The sequence below is a fragment of the Serinus canaria genome, chromosome 2 (genome assembly GCF_022539315.1).
Source record: "Serinus canaria isolate serCan28SL12 chromosome 2, serCan2020, whole genome shotgun sequence".
NCBI classification, from domain to species: Eukaryota; Metazoa; Chordata; class Aves; order Passeriformes; family Fringillidae; genus Serinus; species Serinus canaria.
Window position 1 is genome coordinate 80,208,957 of NC_066315.1, and position 25,426 is coordinate 80,234,382.

Below are 25,426 nucleotides of genomic sequence, written 5' to 3' on the forward strand. Positions count from 1 at the left end.
AGCTCCTTTGGACCCTCCCAGTCTAATTCCCAAAAACCACGTGGTGAGGTCTTGCCTGTATTTGTGGTGCTGAGGGAATAGATGTGGCTAAAATATTGTACTGAACATTGCTCATTTCCCCTCAGGGGAAAATAAATATGTGAGACCCTGGGGAGCTTTCAAGGAATATTGCCTTTCTAGTTGCAGCCTCTCCATGGTTTCCATTGACCCACAACCTTTTTTCTCTTTGAGTTTGCTGCTGCCAGCCATGCCTGAGAGCTTCTTCAGGAAGTCACATTCCCTCTGGCTCTTTCCTAGCTGGGGGCCTAAGTAGTCTGTGGTGGAGTTGTAGCTGCATGTGTTTCTGAACTCCACAGTGTCTCTTCGGAGTCTCCCACCATGTGGGTCCCTCCTCAGGTCCCAGCTTCCCAGCAGTGCTTCCGCCACACCTCCATTTCAACCCCTTTCTTCACATCACTCCTTCCTTCCTGCAATGCACTCTGTCTGTCTCATGAGAAAGTAGTTCTCTCTGTAGCACACTGGTTGATATTAAAGAAAATCTCCTATCTTTCAAAAAGATTTCATGCCGACCTCTGAGGCAAAAATGCAAAATCTTCCTTTTCTCCTTGGTTCATGCCCTTGGTCAGTGATTATTGCTTTGTGGTTTGGACGCTGCAAATTGTGTTTCCATCTCCTTGCTCAGTGATTTTCAGAGAGATGAGCCTTCAGTTCTTACTGGGTCCAGCCAGTGCAGGGAAAACCTCTTCAGGTTATCAGGGCGTTGTTGCCATCAGTCATGCTGGAATAAACAGTCCCTCCACACTGGAGAAGTTCCATGATGCCTCCCCTGATCCTGCTCTTGTGCTCCATCTGTGCAGACTCCCAGTGATTTATAGACAGAGGGAAGGGCCAGACAGTGACTTCTGTGCTTCCTGCTAGTCCTGGCATGGTTCTGTTCTCAGCAGGGAGAAGAGGAACAGTTTCCCAGGAGAGAACTGCAGACACCTCCACGCACTGGCACGGGCACACCTGAGATGTGTGCCTGCCTATCTCTAGGGAATGGGAACATAACAATGCACAAACCTGCCTGGAAGGAAGCAATGTAGGCTTGTGGTTCAGTTAATCTGTAAAGTGTAAATTCAATTCCCAGCTCTGGATTCATGCCCAGTTTATCAGGGTTGCTATGAGAACAGAGAGAGATGATGAAACTGAGCTCTCCACAACGATTTTCTCATGCGGATTGTAAATAAAAGAGTCTTAGTTTCTCTGAAGGTAATGCCTTGGTTGGCAAACCTGTCCAGCTTGGCTTTTTGTGTGAATGAACAGATGTCTTAGAAAATAGGGCTAAATGTTGCCAGATTTTCCCTGAAATGGGGAAAGACTGTAAAACTGAAGAGTATTTTGCCAAAATTCATTTTCCTTGGAGAATTCAGAGTCTCTTGCTGTAGGACAGGTGTTACATTTTATTATATAATTGTTTTTATAGGAAAAACCCAAAACCAGGTGCATTAGAAAAGGTCATTGCCAGCAGATCAAGGGCGGTTATGGTGCTCCTCTATTCAGTTCTGGTGAGGCCACATCTGGAATGCTGTGTCCAGTTCTGGACTCCTGTGTACAAGAGAGACATGAAGCTCCCTGAGCAGGTCCCGCGGAGGGCAACAAAGATGAAGAGGGGACTGGAACATCTCTCTTACAAGGAGAGGCTGGGACAGCTGGGCCTGTTCAGCCTCAAGAGGAGATGACAGAGAGGGGACCTCAACAGTGTCTGAAAGTATCTGCCAGGAAGGAGTCAAGAGGTCAGACCCAGACTCTTCTTGGTGGTGCCAGGCAATAGGAGAAGAGGCAATGGGCAGAAAGTGATGTACGGGAAGTTCCACCTGAATATGGGGAAGAACTTCCTTACTGTGCCGGTAACCATGGACTGGAGCAGATTGCCCCAGAGTGGCTGTGGAGTCTCCTTCACTGAAGGTACTCCAGAACTGTCTGGATGCAATCCTGTGCATCCAGGATGACTCTGCTTGAGCAAGGAGGTTGGACCAGATGACCCACTGTGGTCTCTTCCAACCTTAGCAGTGATTTTGTGGTTCTGTAAAATACGCTATCTAAGATGAAAGACTCAGAAAACTCAATACTGGCACAAGCATTTTGGTAGCATCTGTTATCTTTAATCAGTTTAATATTACACTGGCTTAACTTCTACTCCAATTTGCTTACTTTCTTTACATGCTGAATGGGAGCTTTTTTATGGGTTTCAGTTAAATATTTATGACAACAGTTTTTAATCCACAAAATGCTTCTTCAACTCTGTTCCTTTTTCTGCATTGCTCTTTGTCAAGTTCACTTTTTTGTTTTGTTTTGTTTTTTTTTTGTTTTTTTTTGTTTTTTTTTTGTTTTTTTTTTGGTTTTTTTTTTTTTTTACTGTGGTGCCTAAACCAGATAGCCACTGTTTTATCTTGTTAATTTTTCTCAGCTTCTTTGACTCCTAAATTGGAATGGGCTTTTAGTGTGGAGGCCATAGTCAGCAAAGACAAAGGAAAGCACTCCTGCTCCCCTCAACCCACAACCTCCCCTCCCGTGGACATACATACATAGCAGTGCCAATATTCCCATAAAATAATGTACACTCATTCAGTATAAAAAAATGCCCTCCACCTTCTGGCCTGCAGGCAGGAGGGCATTTATGATTTATGGTACATTATAAGAGACTATGCACGTGTTTTAAATACGTGTCCCTCTGTACAGCACCAACTGCACGAATGTGGGGAGCAGTTTTTCCTCAGCTGCAAACTCTGATTCCAAGGAACTCTGCTGCTAGGTCTTGAAAGGGCTTTTTTTTTTCTTATTTTTTCTTCAAAGCAGGCCCTAGGGAAGGAGCTGAATGATTGCTATGCTGGATTAGTGAGGCTTCAGGGCTAGAAGCCTGACCAGAATTTGAACTTGATGGAATTTGGAGAATTGATGGAAGATGTGATAGGGATGACTACACCAATAGATTCAGGTCCAGTCCATCTGAATGCCTTGTTGTAACTCATTTTGGCCACATTCACAGGCATACTAAGTTTGCTGTTTAGGACTGGTTGTGATCAAACTGGACTCCCTACCTTTAACTAATGAGATTTCAATGTGTTTTGCCACAGACCAGGAGTGGCAGCTTAGGCTCTAGAAAGGTGCACTGAAGACACAATTTTTTGAGGTAGGTTGTTTTGTCACAGGGACACAAAACAATCTAGTTTCATTTTATTTGAGGTAAAAAAAATTAAGGTAGAGCCACTTAAATCACTTTAGTCAGAGCTCCCATTGGAAGAGCAATGGGAATTTGGTACCTACTTCTTCTTTATACCTTCAGAAACCTCCAGCACACTTCACTTATTTTTCTGGTTTCTAATGTTTGGCACTGAAGTTTATCAAAGCCCAGTGAATAACAGAATGCTAAATTTTAGAAAGTAAGGAGTGGAATGGGCTTATGAAGATCCAAAACAAAGTTCCCCTTTCAGGCCATCAGTGGAGCAGATGGTGACACCTGTGACAATTATTTCCTTTCCTTCCTTTCTTGCCACTGCTGTATTAAGAGCTTATGAGGAAATTTCACATCTGGGCTGGTAGTTTGCCCAGAACTTCAGCAAAGCTATGCTAATGTTATTTGTTAGGGGGATTGCCAGTTATTCCAACTGCACTAATAAACTGTTCTTCAGTTTTACTTCCAGGTGTTGAGCTTATAGATTGTTGACGATTTAAAGTTAACTTCTTTAAAGTTCTTTTTTTTTTCCCCTCAGAATCCTTAGAAAATTAAGGAAATTGCTAAGAAACTTTAGATGGGTGGCTGAGCCAAATGTCCTTCAGTAAAGCAAAACCCTTTCTTTTTTCTCTGACTCCTTTGAGCAAAAAACAGAAAGTAATTTTTAGGCATGGTTGTTTGCAAGAAGAAAGAGATTCAGGAGGAAGGGATAAGCTTGCCTGTTGTATATATTTGCAAGAACTGTAGTTTGCAGTGCTCTGTGATGCTGCTTTGGAGAGTGGTGAGCTGGGAAAGCTCTCCCTGTCAGTAGGACAGCAGTGGGGTAGCAGCTCAGGGTAGGTTAGCAGTGCAAGGTAAGTTGATCCTGTTGGATGGCTTGAATAGACTGAGAGCTTGTTATTGTCCTGCCCTTCCCCTGTTTTCCTCACCCAGCTGGTTTAGCTCCAAAATCACTCAGAATTTTTCTTTCTGAGACACAGATATACCCTGGGTGAAAATTAAAGGGACAGACTCACTCATGTGTGTTATCTACTACAGATGAAACCAACTTCTGGCTCCACAGGCAAGGTAAAATTAGACGTGGCCTCCTGCTCAGGGGTGCTCCTGATGTGTACAGGCTGTATATCCACACCTGTGCTTTCAGATGTGATAACCAGAAGAAATGTTCTCTCTTTATAGTAGCATATAACAAATTGTGTTAGGCAAACTAAATAAAAAAATGGTGGAACTTTCTTTGCTGATATGACTGTGAAATCACATCATTAAAATCCCTCTGAGCTGCAAAAATGGGAGCAACAATGTCCTGTAGCAACATTATTTGTTGCTGCTCCTTTTCAGCCCACCCTTTGCTGATGTCTCTTTGCTATGTAGCACCAAGGCAGAGGGTAGCACTGCTGTGCCTGGCTGCCTCAAGGCTGTTGCAAAAAACCATGAACTTGTTCTGCTCACAGCCCAAGCTGGGCTAAAGCTGCAGAGCCTCATCAGATGGCTGCTTTGCTTAAACAATCTTAGCAGATTATATCAGCTTGGAGTCATTATTCGTAGCAAAGTGGGACTGGGCTTGTGCTGCAGTGACTGGCAGCAGGGCTAGAGGGCACGAAGTTCTGTCTTTTTTGCCTCTGCAAAACACTGCTGAGGCACAGGCCTAACCATCTGTCTGCATAACATCTCCCTCTCACACATTTGTCACTTTTTGCAGATTAAATATTGTGAGCAGCTACCTATGGCTACCTAAGTGACTTCAGTGACTCAGCAGAGCAGCAGAGATCACAGAACAAAAAGAGTTTTAGGATCTTTCCAGTAGGTCTGGGAGGAAGGAAGCAGGAGGAGTCTGACCAAGCTGGAACAGACAAAAAGTGAAGAGTTATCTGGTGGGTAGAGGAGGGAGAGCATAGTTGGCTGTGAAAAGGAAAAGTGTGGGAGGTAGGCACTGAAGAGAGCAGAGAGTGGTGTTGGTTGTTTAAAATCAGAGTTGTGGCAAAAGTAGAGTGTTCCAGAACTTCAGCTCAAAGCAAAAGTGACACTGAGTGAAGAGGAGAAAAGGAGACCTGAGACTGACCTTTGAAGATCACTGGTCCATGTTCATCCTAACTGTTGGTTTTCTTTACTAAGAATCTGTTGAATAAGTCTCTGTGAGGACAGCCAAATGGAAATTAGGCAAATAAAAAGTGATATAGAAAAGAAAATAGAAAAGAAAAAAGGGAGAGGTTAGGTAGGAAATGCAGATGTGGTGTGCTCAGGTGGGGAAAAAAATACTGGCAGTGATGGTGTCTCCTGAAAGTCACAGGTATCCCATGCCTCTGCTCCACTTTCCTGACTTAATGAACCAGGAGTCAGCCCTGACTGAACACTATATAATGTTAGCAGAGATGTCCCCATTAAAGAGGAGCAAAAATTCAGCAGTACTAGGTGGAGGTAGAGTCTCCCTGTGGAGAGAGACAAAGGGAGATCTGCTTCAAAGGAGAGGCAGTGAGTCAGCACTGGAGAGGCAAAGCAGGGCACATTTCTCTTGCTGGGTGCCCAAGAGATTTGAGGAGATAAACACTTCTTGCTGTCACTAAGCCTTTCCCCAACACATTGTGAGCAATGGCACTTTAGGAGACAGGTGGCCTTCTGTTGCTCCATGGCTGTTGCTGGGTGATTTGTAGATCGTATGCCAAAGTTCAAAGTTAAATTCCCAGGAATTGCTCAACCCAAGATAATGCCAGAAAGCAAAATTGTGAGATGATGGATGTTACTCCTCAGTAAGACAAAAACTTCTTGGGGAAAAATTGCCACCTGGGATTTTTCTCACCCACCCCTTTCCTTGCTGAGCCCTAGTTTCATTGACTCTCCAAATGTACTTTTGCTGCTGGGCTGATGCCAGGTGGTACATGCAAAGGGGGCTGAAGAGAAATGTGTCAGGATATTTTGGTAGAAAGTCAAGGTAAGCAATGCAAAGCAAGAGGTAAATCAGAAATTAATAAGGAGGAACAATTAATTATTTCTTTCCCCCATGTAAATTAGGGAATGGTGAGTCTGAAGTCAGGAAAAAGAGCTGGAAGAGAGAGGAAAAGAAAGATGTCTCTATTGGTTTAGATTATACCAGTAAGAGGGAGGTGGGGAGGGCTTGGCAGTTCCCTGCAGGCTGATGGGGTGGAGAAGGTACCATTCCAAGCCTTATTGCTTTCCAGCTGGCTCAGATTGATGGTGTTTGCTATTCCCATGATATCTCTGATAGCATCTGTCTGATGTACTAATGACAAGATGCTTTATTCACCACTCAAAAGAGGGATTAGGGCTCAAATTGCCATTCCAGCTTGTCACTCACCAAGGAATTAAAATCTTCTTTGAATGTGGAATTTACTGACCCCGTGGGAGAGCCTAAGACTAAGGAAATGATGCTTTAAACATGAGATCACTGAAATAAAATAACTTATTAGCTGGTGAGTGTTCATCTTTCCAAGCTGTGGTGGAGAGCCACTGGACAACATTACACAGGCAGCACTCTCATGGAAGAGCCAGATCATCACAAATACCCCAGACATTTCCTCCTCAGAAGAAATAGCCGAGTATAGTGCAGGAACACCAAAAGATGGTTTTTAAGCAGTTTATGTGGTTGTTATAGAAGAGGCTTTGATCTGTGTCTTTCCTAATGAAGCAAATTATCTACTTCTTGTCTTGTCTTGTCACTGACAGCTGGCCATGATCACAAATCTAAATAAGGGGCTGTGCAGAAAATCACTTTGAATTTCATCTGAACAGAAGACTGATGCTGATAGTGATGCCTTAAATTAATTTATATAGATGTGCCCACATGGGAAGACAAGTGTCCTGTAGTCCAAGCCTGAGATCTCTGCTAGCTCAGCTGTGCTATGAGGCTTTACAGTAGAACTGAGCTGGTACTGAACTAAATGTGCACAGTGGTGCAGCAGCATCTCAGGAAACTACATGGTTGGGCAATGATACACTCTAGGTGCTCTGGGTTCCTCCAGGAATTACTGACATTGGTGGTTTTAGAAAGTCTGAGAATGCTGCCCTCCTGCTCCCCTCCCTGCTCTCCCACCACCCCTGCCCCCCCCCCCCCCCAGTTTTTGAAAACATGTCTTTAGAATTGTCCAGGAAATAAAAACCTTTGAGAAATGAACAGTGAATTCCAGGTCTTACTAATTTGCTTTGGTTGCGGGGTTTTTTTGGTTGGTTGGTTTTGTTTGATTTTGTTTTTATGGGTTGTGGTTTTTTTGCTATGCTAGGTCAAGCTTATCTTCATACTACAAATAATTTTATTGGAATGATTCTGAACTTTTCTCCTTTGGAATATAAGTACAATTTGAGCCAAAATACGCTGCAAGTTGAAGCAAGTGTGTTTCAGTTGGTGGAGTTACTACGGATTAATGGACAACATATGACTCAAGGTACCAAAAGCACTTTTTTTCTTTGGGCTCCTTTCATCTCTGGAACAATCCCTGCTAACATGTCCACACCAGTGGCTCTCTCTAGCTCTCTGATGATGGAAGACTCTCAGCCTCCCTTGAGAGAAGCCTGTTTCCATGTGATCAGTGAGGCTGATGAAATCTCTTTGGAAGACCTAAACTCTCTCTTTGGAAGACTTAAACTGTATCTGAACTCCCCTAGGAACAAAGCTCAGCTGGATAACCTAGCTTGTGTCATGTCCACAGATCATCTCTCAGAAGGCCGTTCCCTGGATGGGCTTTGTAACCTGAAAAATCTCCGGAGCCCACAGCAATTGACAGATCCTACAGCTCCTAGAGGGTGGGATAATAAGAAGGCAAGCCCAAGCTAGCAGAGGTCACAGTCATCCTCAAGTCAGCCACAGGTGTCCTGCCTCCTTGTTTCTGTGGAGAAGAATTGTGGTTGCAGGGATGTTGAACTTGAAATCCCTACCCCTGCCATGTGTGTTCATCCAGGTTAAGGAGATTTTTCTGCCTCTTAAGATTCTGCCTCTGATGCCTCAGGTTTTAGCTTTTATATTTTTCAGATTCTGTACTACTTTAGTGTGTAGTTCTGAGCTTCATATTAAGGGACGGTAAGCTCTCTTCACAGAATAGCTAGACAAAACAATTCCTTTTCTAGCTTGGCACCAAGGACAACTGATCCAAATTTCAGGCCCAAGAGCATAAACAACGGTGGACTGAAGAGAGAAAAGGCGGCCTTCAAAACCTAAAGCTATAATTGGACAATTAACTCTAATATATAAATGGACAAGAACTTATAAAAGTGAGAAACCTCATAGCTGGTTGCCCATTTTGTGACCCTTTAGGGTTCATTTTGGGTGTAGCCCTGGCTGGGCTCTTGTGCTGCCAAAGGTGCATCCATTGAGGCCTTCTAATAAATACCTGCTTTATTCTTTAGCTCTGTCTAGCCTCTGTTCTAGGTCAGCCTTCACAAGGCATCACCTGTATGTCTGTCTGTATGTCTGCCTGGTTGTCCCAGGTCCTCAGCTATTCATATACCTAGGTATTCACTTAGTGTTAACCCACACCAGAGATTGATCATTGGACCACAGTGGCAAGGGAAGATGAAGCTCAGACTCTAGAAGGTCCCTGGTTCAGAAAAATGAAGTCTTGAAGTTCTTGAATGTAGCAGGTCACTTCTATGGAACGGAATTTCAAAGTGGCTAAATGAATCTGTTCAATTAATGCACTTTTCTTTAGTTTAATATCACCCCCTAGTGCCATTTGGGTTACATTTTTCCAAACCGGTCTTGATTTCTTACCTGTTCCCCCAGTAACCTTGCAGATGTAGCAAGAGATATGCCAGCAACCATGGTCCTGGGAAAGTGACAAAGATGTATTTAGCTCAAGATGTGAATTTGTCAAGATGTCAGACTTTAAATGTTTATCCCAAGGAGCTGAGGAATTTTTAAAGCTTTCTTTTACATCTGTCTGGAAGTCAGACATACCACTACATACAGTGATACAGTTGTAGAAGAAGGTAGATACAGAACCTACCTTCCAGCAGTGGAGCGCAGTGTTTGGTGGGAACAATTTCACTCCCAATGCCATATTTGTAGTAGATTGGTCAGAGGCAACAACTCAGTTGGAAGTAAGACCAGACAGATACTTTGAATGTTAATAAGTCACTTGGACTGCATGACATTTGCCTGAAAGTCCTGAAGGAATTCAAATGTGAAACTGCGAACTGCCGGCAGAGCTGCATAACCTGTCTGTCATTAGTATCGCTGTGCCTGAGCACTGATGGATTGCTGGTGTAACCCATTCACTATAAAAAATTACTGGTGAGTCTGACTTCCATCCATAGTAACAGACAGGTGTCTATTATAAAGGGTAAGACTGAAGAATAGACTTGGTGATAATCTTGTGAGAAAGATCCAGTGTGGCTCCTCTAGAGGGAAATCCCACATCACTGCCATGCTGGTTTCTGCGAGGGTCTCAGTAAGCACAGGAAGTAATTAAAGGGTTGGAGGAAAGTCCTTTCATGGAATGAAAGCTGAGTAAAGGACAATAAGGCCAAAAAGAGAGTATGGCACACTTATTAGGGTGGAGAAGAAGAGAGAGAGAGAAGAGAAGAGAGAGAAGGAAGAGAAGGGAGGGAGAGAGCGGAGAGGAGAGGAGAGGAGAGGAGAGGAGAGGAGAGGAGAGAGAGGGCGAGGAGAGGAGGGAGAAGGAGCGGAGAGGCGGGAGAGGAGAGGAGAGGAGAGGAGAGGAGAGGAGAGGAGAGGAGCGGAGAGGAGAGGAGCGGAGTGCCGAGGGCAGCAGGAGCGGAGAGGACCGGGAGAGGAGAGGAGAGGAGAGGAGAGTTCAGGGCCCAGCCCGGAAGGAGAGGAGAGGCAGAGCCGCACCTCCCCCGCACGGCACACGCCCCCCCCCCGAGCCCCGGCACTCCGGACCCACAGAGCGACCCTCCGCCGCCCTGGCCAACCCGGACGAGGACCCGCACCCCCCTCCCGACGCCCCCGGCATCCCCCTGAGCCCGCCCCCCCCTCCCCCCACCCCCGACCCACCCCCGCCCCCCCCCCCTCCGCCCCCTCTCCCCGCTCCCCCCCCCCCCCGCCCCCAGCCCACACCCCCCCCCCCCCCCCCGCCCCACTTTTGCTGATTAAGAGGGTTCTTGTATCGTTTTCCTGTTCGAGGAGTATTTGGCACGAGGAGACCGGCAGCAGTTGAGATGGAGAGGAGAGGAGAGGAGAGGAGAGGAGAGGAGAGGAGAGGAGCAGTGTTCTTTGGCGTCACGAGGAGAGGACGAGGAGCAGGAGACGGAGAGGAGCCGATGCCCCCAGTTTACAGAGATAGAGACATGGAAGAGGGGGTGAAGAGAAGAGGATGAGTGAGAGGAGAGGCCCTTGAGGACGAGAGCACCCCCGAGCCCCGGAGAGAGAGGAGAGGATTCGAGGTAGAGGTCTATTTGAGGCCTCGAGGAGAGGGAGGGTAGAGGAGAGTTTTATGAGGAGAGAGAGGAGAGGAGCGGAGAGGAGAGGAGAGGAGAGGCGAGGAGAGGAGAGGCCGAGGAGAGGAGAGGAGAGAGAGGAGAGGAGAGGAGAGGAGAGGAGGGAGAGGAGAGGAGCACCGGAGACGGATGTATTGGACCGAGGGAGGAGAGGAGAGTTGCTTCAGAGAGAGGAGAGGACGAGAGAGAGGGAGGAGAGGAGAGGCGAGGAGAGTGATTCGTTTTAGGTTTGTTTTTTTGGGATGTGACGAGGATTTTTTTGTGAGTGATTTGTACTGCCTGTTGGATTCGTTATTAGGATTTGACGGTTGTTTTGTTTGAGGTATTTCCGAGAAGAGAAGAGAAGAGACCTCTGACTCGAGAGACCAGAGATCTCACGAGACGAGAAGAGTAAGAGAAGGAAGAGAAGAGAAGCTTTTGCCCACCAGAGAAGAGAAGGAACGAGAAGAAGAAGAGGAGAGAGAGAAGAGAAGCGTAAGAGAAAGAGAAGAGAAGAGAGAGAAGAGAAGAGAAGAGAAGAGAAGAGAAGAGAAGGAGAAGAGAAGAGAGAGAAGCGAAGAGAAGAAAATAGAAGAGAAGAGAAAGAGAAGATGAGAAGAATGGAAGAGAAAAGAGAAGAGAAAGAGACAGACAAGACAAAAGAGAAGGATTATCCAGTCCAACTGCCTGACCACTTAAAGGTCAGAGTTAAAGCATGTTATTAAGGGCATTGTCCAAATACCTCTTAAACACTGACAGGCTTGGTGGCAGTGGCCACTTCTCTAGGAACCTGTTCCAGTGGTTTATGACCCTCTTGGTAATAAAAAATCTTCTTCATGCCCAGTTTGAACCTACACTGGCACAGCTTTGAACTGTCCTGTCACTGGAACCTACGAAGAAGAGATCAGGTCCTCCCCCTTCACTTTCCCTCCACAGGAGCCTTGAGAGAGCAGTCAGTTTTTCCTCTAAGCATAGCTCATGTATTACTCTTAGGAGTGGTTTTATTCAGCAGCTTTGTGGATGACCTAGGGGAGTGACTGAACTCCCTGCCTCCCTTCCTTGCAATTTTTTGGACAGCCCCAGAGGAGAAAAGTGCAATGCCTTGACATTAGACAGATAGCAACACTGGGAACAGTGTCCCAGCAGAAGTGGTCCCTAGGAGCTGATTGGTGGAAGATGTTTTGCAGGGTGCTGGCCTTCTTCTCTGTGCAGATGAAGCTGTAGAAATGAGGTAGGGTCAGCCTTCCTCAGGGAACTGGAGCCTTTGCCTTCCAGACCATTGCTAGAGACAGGCAAGAAGCTGCCAAAGAATTGAGAGGTAGGCAGGAACCATCATTTTGCCTTCCTTCAAGGTTACTGATAAGTTTTGATGGCCCTGACCAGCATCTCCTGGATCTCCCACAGCAACATCTTCCCATGGGACCAAGAAACCCATTTCACCTCAGCCCTGGGCTTTTAGTCCCTGCCTGAGCTGTAATGTGGTCTATCTTCCCAGCTGTGCATGGCCATTTTCACTGTTCGTCTGACCCTGGCGACTGAACAGACTTCCTGGCTTGACCTCATACCTGCCTGGCAATCACTGGACTGGCACTGAATGCCACCACCAGGAGTGATACTGACCTACTAACCAACTTCTCACCTGGACCTTGGACCTGCTTGCCTGATGATCTGGACTCTCATTTGCACACAAGTCCATCCCTGGGCCTGCCTGCTCTCCCCTTGTAAGAAACTGGGACAAGACTTCGCTGGAGAGACCTTGTCCTGCCAGCCTCTTCTCCCTTGCCTCCTGGATCCCAGATGCTTAGGAGCAGTTGTCCCATCTCTCTGCCCTGACTGAAGAAAACTTTCCCAGTAAAACATGTTGTTTTACATGCCCCACCACCCAAGTCCACTCTTCTTCTGCAAGTCTATCCCTTTTCCCTGCAAAACCTCAATATAACTCTTCCCTTCCCAGTATCTGTCATTAAATCATCTGGAGCCCTAGCCAACTCAGTCTCCTGCAGTGGCACCACCTTACCAGGCCAGGGTGGGAGCTGCAAGCTGAGTTGCCTTCTGAACAGTTCTTACCTGTACCTGTGGTGACAAATAAGCCATTAAGTTTCAGGGAGAAGGCTGATGTACACCATGTTTACAGAATATTTTATATTTTAAGCACTGGAGGACAGGCTGGGAGAGATAGAAAAGGTTAAAAATACAGGTATTGTGGACCCCTGTCCCTGTGCTGGGCTGGAAGGGCACTGACCCAGCATTGTTCTGAGGCACTGGGAGCAGTGCTCATGGATTCCATTGGATTAGCACTGCCTCTTGCAATCATTCTGCACCCAATGCACCTAACAGCAACATGAATGGAGTAGGCTGGGACCAAGGAGAATGCTTTGATGCAGGGTGGTGTTCAGTGGGTGACCAGAGGTTTCAGGTGTGAGGGGCTTTTACAAAGATGGGGAACATAGCTGGGAAGCACTTCTGGGGAGCAGGGCCCAGGCTCAGTGTGACTGTTGTGTTAGCTGGGAAGCGAGGTGGGACACTGTACTGCATTGTCAGGAAGGCGGCCAGCAGATTCCTCAGTGATGGGGTAGCATTGAATGACCTCAGAGCACAAATGGTCTGTGCAGCTGGTGGACTCCTCTGAGCACCCTGCCTGTGCCAGGGAGAGGGCAGGGCCCCAGCTCTCCTGGGAGGCAGCCCACACCTTGTAGTACCCTGCAGACTGGCCTGCCTGCTGAGGGTGGGGGGAGAAAAGTGTTGGCACCTCACAGAATTATTAACAGAAGAAGCAGAAGGGCAATAGGGAAAGTCAAAGAGTGGCTCCCCAGCATCAGGCACAGAACTGGATCTGAAAAAGCTGAGCAAAATATAGCATTGGAAATGAAGGGATCGTGACTGCTCTGAAAAGCTGCTGTCACAGATGTTCTGAGTAAATGCTTGTGGTCAGTTTGAAAATACAGAGACAAACTGAACATTGCTATAGATTACAATATTAAAAGAGCAGTGTCATTTTAGGCACTTTAAGTAAAGGAACCTGACATTCATATTTCAACAACTTTCTCTCACACATACCCCAGCTGATAACCCTCCACACCTTCAAAGAGTGGTCTGTTGGGTCCAAATGGCATCAAATCTTCCTCCCCCTAAATGCTTTTGGAGCCTCTGGTAATATAGAATGGGAAGTAAAGAAGACCTGTGTGGGGCTGCCTAACCCTGCAACAGGAGTACAGACCTCACCCAGCTGCTGTGGAAATCATCAGAGTCATTAGTCAGGGACATTGTGAAAAAGGGTTCACACTAAAGTCAGCACTTGAGAAACTGAATGTCCTGCTGAAAGTGTGTTGAGAGAGCTAGTTCCCTCCGTGGTTCTTAGAGCACTTGCTGAAAGATGGTGAATTTCCCTTTGGAGGGGCAGTATTCCTTTGCAACCATACATCTGGCATCATCTGACTACAGAGCACTCTCTATTAGGAGATCAGACCTGATCCTTTAGAGCTGTGTATGCCTGTACTTGAAGAGCTGCAGTTTTGATGTGAGTGAAACAGCCTGCTGTGTGTACGCTGAGGATGAGCAATAAGGGAAGAGAAAGAAGAATGAAAAGGAGAGCCCTTCTTGACTATTTCCCTTTACTGTAGTTGCTTCAGTCCAGCTGTTCCTCATGAAGTTTCCACTGCTATGACCTTGTGACACTGGCTGCCATGTCTGGCTGTTGGAAATTTTCATGCTCTACTATTTTTCTGTGTACTGCCTATTCTGAGCCAAACATGCAGGAGACAGGATATTCATCATGCTAAACCAACCATAATTCAGAGGAGGAAAAGGACACATTTTCAAACAGTATTTGTTACATATCATAGGCCATTCCCAATGCTTGTGTGTGTCACTGTAGTGGGTTGACCCTGGCTGGATGTCAGACACCCACCAAAACTCCTCTATCACTCCTCCTCCACTGCTGGACAGAGAAGAGAAAATATAATGAAAGGTATAATGAAGGGTTCATGGGTTGAAATAAGGACCAGAAGAGATCACTCACCAATACTGTCACAGGCAAAACATGCTTAAATGAGAGATATTCATTAAATTTATCGCTAACAAAACCAGAGCTGGATCATGAGAAGTAAAATAAGACCTCAAAAACACCTTCCGCACAACCCCTTATCCTTCCCAGCTCTACCTTCTCCTCAGCCTGGGACCAAACTTTCCAAGACACTAAGGCAGTATTGCTTACATCATGTTTCCATATTCTCTCAGTGTTGACTTTGACCAGCATCTTGTTTGCCAGCTGGACCAAATGAGTGCAGTGTGGGTGAGAGAGGTGTAGGTGTTAAATTATGGAGGTCCTGAAATGCACTAGTGTGGACTTCATTGGTAGTGCAGCAGCTCTGGGGCCTCCAACAGCTGTCCTGTGCCCAGCGCTCAGGGAATGGAGGTCAGGGATTCTCAAACATGCATGTGATACACAGTACGTGACATATTCCCTGGTAATGAGGAAGGCAGGACAAGCCCTGCAGTTGAATGGCAGATCAGGAGCAAGCCCTCAGTGAAATTGCTACTTGTCAGTGCACTCCAGGTGAGGCTGTGGAAGAGGTCTCTCCCCTAAACCAAACCCCTCAGCAGGTGCCCATCTCACTAGGAATGGATAATGTAGGGATTCTGTCTCAAAAAATTAACTGGAAAATAAGGAAGACTACTGTATTTTATTCTTATATCTGGAAACATATTTAAGATAGTGACTAGAGAGAAGGAGAGAGGGACTGGGGGAGTCAGGGAACCTGGGCTGCTCTCCCAGCACTGCGTTGTTACTGTAAATTATAGCAAGTCCCTGGGGACATTTTTCAGTTCTGACTTGTCTCTCAAGTAGAGGCAACAGTCTCACACTTTCCACCAGAAGACTGGATTATACAGGGTCCCTGTTCCTGGAGAGCAGTGGTTACACTACAATGTTTATCCCCAGTTCTTGGATATTGAAATTGGATAGGTTTCTTTAGTACACTCCCATCCCCTAGCTGTAATGTTCCTGCCTGTAGGGACTTTGCACATTGAAGGCTGTTCCCAATCACACCTTTCAGAATGTGTGTGAAGGCACGGGACCTTTAGATCTTGAATGGCACAAGACCTTTAGTCATCAGCAATACAATCTCACTCCCCACCTCTTATCCAGAAGCACAGGGACAACTGGGAGCCTGACTGTGCTACTCCTCTTGTCCTCTGATTTGCACTACCCCTGAGTGGTAGCAGACTGGCTCTTCACAGGCCTGTGCCAGCAGTCCAGTGCATCTCACCTAGTTGCTCCTCTGTGAGGGCAGAGCACTAAGTGACAAGCCCTTGGCATAATTATTCTCCCTTCTGAGATCAGTCCTGTGCTGGAGACCCAGAGTATTTATGTTTATGGAGGCTGCTCTTTTCTCTTAGGCTGTCTTTCACCTCTCCCAGCCTTTCTCCCAGTTCTCTGACCCCAGGGAGTACCAAGGCTCATCAGTACAAGTGCCCATCATTGCTCTGGCTCTAGGGAACAGGGGAGCCAGTGCTGTGACACACCCATGTCACCACTGCTGACAGATAAACAAACTGATCCACTTCCTTGAGAAAAAAAAAAAAAAAAAATCAGTGTTCAAGGGCCTGCATGGTGTCCATACATCCAGGAGCTGTTTTCATCTCCATGCTCAAGTGGAAGAAGGAAGACCTTGGCACAGGAGTATGCTCTGGGGGCAGGTACTGGTAATAGGTAAAATGTTCACAAGTCATCACAGTTATCATTAATAATTTCAGCTTCACCACCATGCTTTGCAGTACTGGTGTGTGTGAGGACCCTGACCCACTGGGCCCCAAGAGGGGTTTTGAGCCAGCCATGGTTTGTGCCTGGTCTCTGATGCTCACTGGCATGGGCACATTTGGTAGCCAAGGAGAAGCACTGGCAGGCCATGGTCGTTCTGATCCCTGCCATCAGGAACGCACTCCTACTTGGCACAGCCCAGGAGCAAGGACCTCGTTCCAGCCCAGGGAGCTGCTTTGCTCCTTCAGCTGTAACGAGAGCCCAAGCTGGAGCAAAGGGCTGAACAAGGTGGGTCTGCCAGTGGCTCCCTGGGGGTTTATAATGCAATGGCTAGAGCAGAAACAATACCACCCCGACTCCTGAAACACATCCCCCTCCATTAGGAGGGTAGCGAGATAGTCCTTTCCTTCTCCCTTTCCCCCTCTTTTCTTCCCTGCCGGAGGTCACCTTCAGCAGGGAGGCAGTGTGCCCCCAGGCCCAGAGCCATGGGGACGGGGCGGAGCGTCACGCTTAGCCCCGTAGCTCCTGGCAGCCCCCTCCGGCTGCTGGCGCAGGCTGAGCCCGGCGGCTGCGGCGAGGGGAGCGAGGCAGTCGCGGCTGGCTGCCTGTCCTGCGCTGCTGCAGAAGGTGAGAGGCTTAGTACAGGCGGAAGGGAGAGTGGGAAGGGAAGTTACAGCAGTGGCAGGATGAAAGGCACTGGACGGGCATGTGAAAGGAGCACCCTCTCAATCAGGTTTTGGAGACTCGAGTGTGGTGTGGCGGCACAATGCGGAGCGCACCCACTTCCCCCAGACGGCTGATGGAGAGCTCCTTGATGGCTTTGCCCTGGAAGGTCGCTTTGTGTCCACTTGTGTTCGGTGGGGCGGTCCTGGCGGGTTGGTTGGGAGAAAGGTGTGATGTGGCTTGGTCCCAGTGAGATTGCTGCTGGTTTCTGTCCGAGGAGGCTGCTGTGCGGAGGCTGGGGTGTGCTGCGTGCTGCGGAGAGGCTTGCGGGGCTCTCCGGGGATACTGCTGGGTGTCTCTGCCCAGAACAACAGTACGCAGCTCTGCTACCGGCACAGTCATGCCGTTTTCTGCAGAGAGATTAAGCACTAGCCTGCTCACCGGTTTTAGAAAGAAGCTCATAAATCTACCAGCAATAAGGCCACAAGCAAACGTTTCGATAATGTTCTTATCCCTTGATGTATTAAACATGGTTTGCACCAGAGTGGACCTTTTAGGGAAAAAAGATGCCGTTCTTGAACCAAAAGTTATGGAGATGGAAGGATATTCTTCCATAATGTTTGATGAGATTTTTAGGGGCAAATATCCTTCTTCACAGAATGTGCACCACAGCGGAGGTCTGAAATGGCCTCACTTCAGCTTATCTATTGGTTTTATTATAATGCTTTTGCCTAACTGGGGGAGCCCTTTTTAGTGAAAGTCCAGTACTCAGAAAAGTATATACAGATGATAGAGTAACTTCTTCACTCTCTGTTTGATAAGTTATAAAGACAGCACTCCTGGAAGTTTCCCCTGTAATTTTCAGCCCTCTTTCCATTGTCATGATTTTCTCTTGTCCTTTTTCTGTCAAACTGGGGACACCAGAGGTAGCTTGCTGAACTGTGGGCTCACTAATATCATTAAAAAGGTAAAAAACATCCAGTAACTGGTTCTGTTGATCTATCAGCCTCCAGAAGAGTTCAGGAAATCTACCCAGCCTTTCTTCATATCAATATATTTTTAACATTTCAAGAAGCATCATAAAAAATTGCTAAAACAGAATACAAAGCAGAGCAAACAGAAAAATAATTTTATTATAAAAGTACAAATTCCACTGGTGTGTGATATTCTCAATTGTAGTGTAGAAGCTGTTAACAGGTGGCCAGCTCTTCAGAAATACAGCTTCCCTAACTCAGCTGATTTTTGGAGATTAAATTTCAGACTGTCTCATTGCATCTGTATGTAGGAACCTCTGCAGAAACTGGAGTTCACTGTAAGAGGCACATTGCCGCAGAACAGATCTCTTCTTTTGTTACAATCATCTCAGCCTACATGAAACTGAACAGCTGTCTCTACTTTTTCTTTTCTTGTTTGTTTTTTTTTTTTTTTTTTTGTTTACAGTGAAGCTTACTTTCTTAATTTAGCCTCTGGAAAATGTTAGTTTGCTTCTCACTGCTGATGTTTCCTGCATGTGAATCTTTTCAAGCATTCTCTTTAGCAGAGTGAATGCAAAAGTGGAATCTGTAACATCAGTAACCTTTGATCTGTTATGCTCTTAGACTTGTATCTGTAACATTAAGATGTGTATCTATATCACTGTAGATTATGTCCACTGCAGTTCTCTATCATCCAATGTCTTAAGGCCTGCAAAGGTAGTGAGGCTATTCCAAATCTACATTTCTGGATTTACATAGTGCCCATTAAGCAGCATGAAGAACCTAGATACCTAGATGTGTCTGATTAATATGACTTTTTTTTCCTTTTTTTTTTTTTTTTTTTTTTTTCCTCTGTCACCCATCCAATGCCAGACTAAAATCCTGACTTCTTTGGTCGTTTGGAACACTTTTGTAAGTGTATGTGTATCCACTAGTTTTACCAAGCAACACATTGTCTACTCAAACTCTTTTTTGTGCCATTTGCAAATATTTTCTGGATGATTTCAGTGTTTTCTTCTTGATCATTGACAAAAGTAAAAGTATTATAGCAGAGTTAGGATTGAAAAAAAATAGTTGTATAGGGTGAAAACAGCAATAAAATATGGCATTTTCCACTATATACTGGGCTTTTAATTAATTAATTAAAAATGTGTGGTTTCTTGGTTTAGACCAATGCCAGGATGAATTTGTACAGATAACTTTCAGGAAATGACCAGTGAATGGGACATTTCTGGCAGCTGCTATATGAACCAATACCAGGATGAGAACTGCTTCAAACCAACAATTTAGAAGTTGGTGGGAGGTGCCTGCAGGTGGGGTCCTTACACAGCCCTGAAGCAGAAGTGTGAAAACAATGGGGGAAGTGACCTGAATTACTTGGTACACTAAATCCATTTGAGCAAAATGTGCTTTACTAAACACAGTGCAAAAATATTCATGTAGAAACCAGGTAGGCAGCACTCATAAAGGGACATGGAGAGGATGTTATTTTTTTTTTCCCTAACATTCCCCAGTAATTTGGAAAAACTCTGGAGTCATAATGGATGTATAAGGTAGTACAGCCTGTGTGTCATTCCTGCAAAAAGAGAGCTTGAGGCCACAGCATGAGGCAGGGGGGAATTCTAGCTGAATGTGTGATAGGAGGCATTCCCCCCAAGATAGTCGGGGTTTTAATGTGGGAGATGGGAGGACAAAAATGATGAGGCTTTAGGAAAGAGCCATGAAAAGATCTGAGAGCTGAACAAGTGGGCTGGACAATCTGAGAGCTTGGACTGACAAGTAGACAGAAAGTTATTGGAAGGCATAAGAAAACTGAGAGGTGTCTTGATCAGAGAGCATAGAGATGCCTATTCTCAATTCAAAATGTGACCACATTTTGTGGCATGGCAGCACCACATCTGTTTTTCAACTAACAGCAAGCATTACAGAAGCACAGCGTGACAGATGCTTTGTGAAGCCTAAGTAAAGCATCAGTTAAATCAGCCTGAGCTTCAGTCTGGTGGTTTTATACAGCGTAATTAATTGCAAATATGTTCTCATAGCCTGTGGTCATACCTCTGACCACAGTGCATATAAACCCTGCAAGAGTCTGGAGAAATTTAACAGGTTTGGAAACCTCTTTTCTCTATCTGAGAAACTTCAGCTGCAGGTTAGGTAAATTCAGATTGGGTTATTATATGAATACCTAACAGCAAGAATGTTCACACCAGCATTTATAATTGATCAACTGTCTTTGGATCAAGCCTGAATGACTTTTTGAAAGAGATGCCCCAGGTGCTATTTGTTATTTGGTTTGTGTTAAGGCCCTGTAGGTCAGACAAGAAAGTGGACCCCACATGTCATATGCTCAAGGCCATTTTTAATAGAGTATCTTTGATATGAGAAGAGGCTGAAACAGCTGAAACTCTTCAGCTTGAAAAAGAGAAGGCTCAGAGGAGATCTTATTGGTGTATATAAATATCTGATGAGAGGTAATGAAGAAAAAGGAGCCAGACTCCTCTAAGGAGTGATCATTGATAGGAGTCTCCATCTATGGAGATATTGAAGAACTGTCTGAGCACCTTCCTAGACAACCTGCTTCAGTTGTTGCAGCTTGAGCAGGCGACTTGGATTACATGATCTCAAGAGGTCCTTTCCAACCTAAACACCTCTGTGATTCTGTTATCATAGCACTGTCTCTCTTATACAGGGATCACATTGTCTTTGGCTTTTGACATGTATGAAGTGCTTTTCTGCACTAGAGTATATTAATCATTTTAGCTGAAGAACCAGAATAACATTACCTGGATTAAGACATTTGATCTATATAGGCTGGATCCTCCCCAGCTTCTCAGATGGTTCAGAAGTATCTCGTGATGGTGTAAAGGATGTAAACTTTTTGCTGCTGTAATTAGAGATTCTTTTGAGGAATTACAGTTTCTCACAGTCAGCAGTCTGGAAACAAGAGCTCTAGCAGGGATGAAGCACAGAAAGGATAGTGGAGGAAAGAACAGGTTTAAATAGGACCCTGCCTGCTGCCTTCAGTACAGCACAGCCAAATGGTGAATGCATCCTGACCAGGGCCCTGGTGACCTCCTCTTCAGTGCTTGTAAATCTGCAAAGGGAAAATGACACTTTAGAAAGTATCACAAGTAGGTGCAGAGCACCCAGACACACTCTACTCAGCAGTGACCCAGATTTGATCCTCACTTACCTTCCTAGCTAATCGCAGTGGCATCTCAAAGAAAGACCTGACAACGTCAGCTATTTTCTCAAGAATGGACTTTCTCTTGTAGTTAATGGCTCTAAGGGCAGCAAGGGCCAAAGTCAGGAAACTCTTCTGGAGTGACTGCAGCTGGGCCTTCCTTCATAAGGAGCCCTGATCAGACCTGCAGGTCACAGGCCCTCAAGAAACTCTACCTGTGTCCTCTGGATGATCTGTTCTTCCAAGGCGGCTCATTCATTTCATTGCTCTACTCTTGCAAAAAAGTAGGGCCAATTACTTGGCACTTCTGAATTGGATAAGATTAGAAAGGCAATCTAGGAGGGAGGGAAGGGAAGAGAAGAGGAACTTTCCCACAGTAGTCCCTGGCTCCTGTAGAAATCTAGCCTTGTTGTAGATTTTCCATGTTTAAATAATTCTTTTTTTCCCAAATTTCTTTATTTTGAAGAATGACTGGATTTAGCAGCAGTGGGGTTCCTTTGCAGAAGAGAGATGTGGACATGCTGGAACAAATCCAGACTGTAAAGACAGTTAAGATATGGCAGTATCTCTCATAGGAGGAGAGGCTAACAGAGCTGGGACTTCAGCAGCCTCAAGAACAGCAGGCTTGAGGAGATCATCTGATCAATGCATATGAATACCTGCAAAAACACACAACCAGGTGTATCACAGTATCAGATGTTTCTGAGTGACAGAACTAGTCACTCAGACACCAGGCATGGCATTGGGCCTGAGACAGAATTTCTATTTAAGCATAGGTTAAAATCTTGTTTACCACAAAGGTGACTGAACACTGAAACAGGTTACCCACAGCAGCTGTGGAGTCCCCATCCTTGTAGATATTTCAAACTGGGCTGGGCACCAGACAACCTGGTCTAGCTAACCCTCCTCTGAGTAGGATGTTGCAGTAAGAGGTCTCCAGAAGCAACTTCTGGCATTTACAATCCTGTGACTCCAGTTCTGTGACCTTGCTCCAAGGCCAGGAGTAACTCCCAGGCCCAAAGTGCCTTGTTCAGAGCACAGGGAGGTAGACAGGGAGAGAGTGCTGCCACAGAGGCCTTAAAATGCTGCCTTGTAGCTGGCTGGGAAAAGTAAAAAACCACTTCTCTGAAATGGGTCTGAAGCAGCTGGCTAGAGCTCAAAATGCCATTGATGTCCTAGGTTACTTCCTGTATAAGTTACTTGGCTGCACAGAGGCATGACTTTTGGTCACAAATGTCATCAGGCATGTGAGGTACTGAGCTCCCTTTGGCTTCCTCGGGGCACTCTGCCTTTTGTCATGTGCCTGTGCCTAAGGGACACGTCTGTCTCATCTGCTGCCTCAAGGACTTTCTCCAGTAAGTAGTAGAGGTGGAATTCTGGGTAGAGAGATGAGGTCTTGTAGGCAAAGTAGAGCAAGGGGATGACTGGGTCACACTTGAAAATCTGTGACTCTGGTAATGTTCTTCCTGTTGTCTAATATTAGGCAAAAGGATTAGGGGGCTGGAGGAGGTTCCCTTCAATACAGAGACCTTTTCTATGATGAGGGGCTTTGCCCAGAGATGTGCTGTATAAAAGTGCAAATTCAACTCCAGCACAGCAGCTAGAGTGCTCAGGCTCCAAGTGGCAGATACATGGATATATATGGAATATGCCCTGCCATGGCATGGTTTGTGTTGCATGTTTGATCTAACTTTCTCTGTGCGTGCTGTGATGTTCCTGACTCTGGCTGTGTTGTTCCTGCAGCACTCAGCGATGGCTGAGAGCTCAGCTGTGACTGCAGCAGTGCCAGAGAGAGCAGCACCAACCAAGCTAGAGGAGCTCCTGGAGATCACCGCTCAGAGCCTGGTGCGCGCCGAGGTGGCTGAGCACTATGAGGTTGTTCGGGAGCTGGGCAGGGGCAAGTATGGCCATGTGATGCTAGTGACCCACAGGCAGAGAGGTAAGAAACTGACTGTGCCCTGTGAACTACTGTGCCTTGTCTCCTCTCCACTCAGCAGTGCACAGGGCATGGGGTGGGCTGGTGGCACGTCATGGGCAGACACCAGGCATGGCATGGAGGATCCCCAGGGAGACCACCAGGATGGGGACCTCCCCACCTAGGGACCATCCCATGACATCCAGCCAGGGACCAGGTGATACCAAGGCACAGCCCAGAACATCCGGCAAGATTATAGTGATAAGACAGGTCCAAAGTCAAGCTGGTAAATTAATCCACAAGCCAGGATCAAGAGAGTTCACAGATATGGACCAACATGCATGTGTTATAGATGGAAATAGCAGTCCCACCACAGGGCTCAGTCAAGAAGCCCCAAGCCTGATCTGAAGTGGTGCCCTAAGGCCCATGGACAGAGGGTGTGAATGAACATCCTGGGTTGGCCATGAGTGCCCTGACACTGCTCTTCCCCAGTAGTCCCAGCTCAGACTGATGGGCCCATTTATCCTAAATGTCCCTACTCTGCCCATGGCTCAAAACTCACCCCAGCAGCAGTTCCTGTTCCCAGACCTGGTGTCCACAGGGTATACCCACACAAGATTTGGAATAGAGACCTCCCTGTGGCTGTGACTGTCTAGATCTGTGGCTGCTCTGTCTTGCCTTGGTGTGACTTCCAGATGAGTCAAACTCACTCTTCCCATCCCCAGGGACTCCTATGGCTCTCAAGCTGCTACCCAAAGCCAGTACCAAGCTACACACCTTCCTGTATGAGTATTGTGTTGCACTGTCCCTCGCCACTCACCCTGCCATCATCGGCATGTTTGGAATTGCCATTGAGTCCAGCCAGTACTATGGCTTCCTCTATGAACCAGCGCTGCACAAAGACCTCATCTCTATCATCAAACCCCGTGTGAGTGTTGCCACAAGGCCATGGGGACTGGGCTGTAGCACTTGGTCCCTCTGGAAGCTGGCTGGGTCAGAGGGAGGGAGATAAAGGCAATGGCTGTGGATCTATCTGGGGTCTGCTGCACTGAAGCAGCCTTGGGCTTGCAAGGTGAGAAATACAGAGGTCTTTCCTAGCGCAGAGCACTGAGGTGAGAGCCCATCTGACAGGGCTGCTGAGGTGCCCCGTGTGTGCCATGCCGCCTGTCTCTCTCCCTGCCCAGGATGGGATCCCTGAGCCGGCCGCAAAGCAGTGTGCCAAGCAGCTTGTGAGTGCGCTGGAGTTCATCCACAGCCGGGGGCTGGTGTACCGCGACATCAAGCCCGAGAACGTGCTGCTTTTCGATCCCGACTGCCGGCTCGTCAAACTCACTGACTTCGGCCTCACGAGGCCCAAGGGCACCAAGCTCAAGCTGGTGGCCGGGGTAATCCCCTACACCGCCCCCGAGCTGAGCAACACTGCTGATGCCCAGGGGGTGCCCATCGACACCAGCATGGATGCCTGGGCCTTCGGGGTGCTGCTTTTCTGCCTGCTGACCGGCTACTTCCCCTGGGAGCAGAGCCTGCCAGAGGACCCTTTCTTTGAGGACTTCATGCAGTGGCAGGAGACGGGCCTAGAAAAGGACGTGCCCCGGCATTGGAAGCGCCTGACGGCTGAGGCGGCCGGCATGCTGCGGAGCCTGCTGGCTCTAGATCCCGCCAAGCGCGGCCCCGTCAGCGGGGTGCTGCGCTACGTCGGCTGCCCTTGGCGGCTGGAAGCGGAGCGCGGGGAGGAGGCCGCCGTGAAGTCCTAGGGCAGTCCTAGGGCCTGCTCCCCACGGCAGGAGGGAAGGAGGGTCACGGCCTGCAAGGGGCTTCACGGTTTGGGCGCCACGGTGGCCTGGGCGTGAGAGGCCGTGGTGGCCCAGAGAGCAACTTCTCTGCAGCACTGTCCCTGCTGCCGCAGAGCCAAGCTCCTTCCTCAGCGGATGGCCCTCACTCCAGGACTCAGTGCTGCCCAGCGCCGCCTCCTTGTGGCTTGAAAACATCTTTCTCTTGGAAATGACGGTGTGAAGCATCCGCTTGTTTCCTAGCCACGGGAACTCCAGGGAGTTATTTAGGCTGCAGCACCTGCCGTGCCTCAAAATAGAGCAAAATATGTCCTTTTGTGTTTCTGTATGTGGCTCGTTTTCCCTCATAATAAATGCCTGTTGGGACCCACTTGCTGTTGGAAAGCAGGGAGCATATGTCAGAACTTGCAGCTGTCTCAGATCAAGCTGTCCAAGGCAGGAGCCATCTCTGAACGCTGTCTGTGCCTGCCCCAGGACCCCCGGAGGGTGGCTTCAGGCTGGTGGGTGGAGCGGCTGGGGAGATCCCAGCACGTGGCCATGGA

The 25,426-nt window shown here is 47.1% G+C and overlaps 1 protein-coding gene across 1 annotated transcript; it reads left to right on the forward strand.

Annotated features, from left to right (window-relative positions):
- Positions 1-16,843: 16,843 nt before the first annotated feature.
- Positions 16,844-24,848, forward strand: LOC103815381 (serine/threonine-protein kinase SBK2-like). Its single transcript, XM_050971020.1, is given in 5 exon segments — positions 16,844-16,891; positions 16,893-16,984; positions 22,904-23,118; positions 23,820-24,022; positions 24,279-24,848. Coding segments are annotated over 5 exon segments (1,128 nt in total).
- Positions 24,849-25,426: the final 578 nt, after the last annotated feature.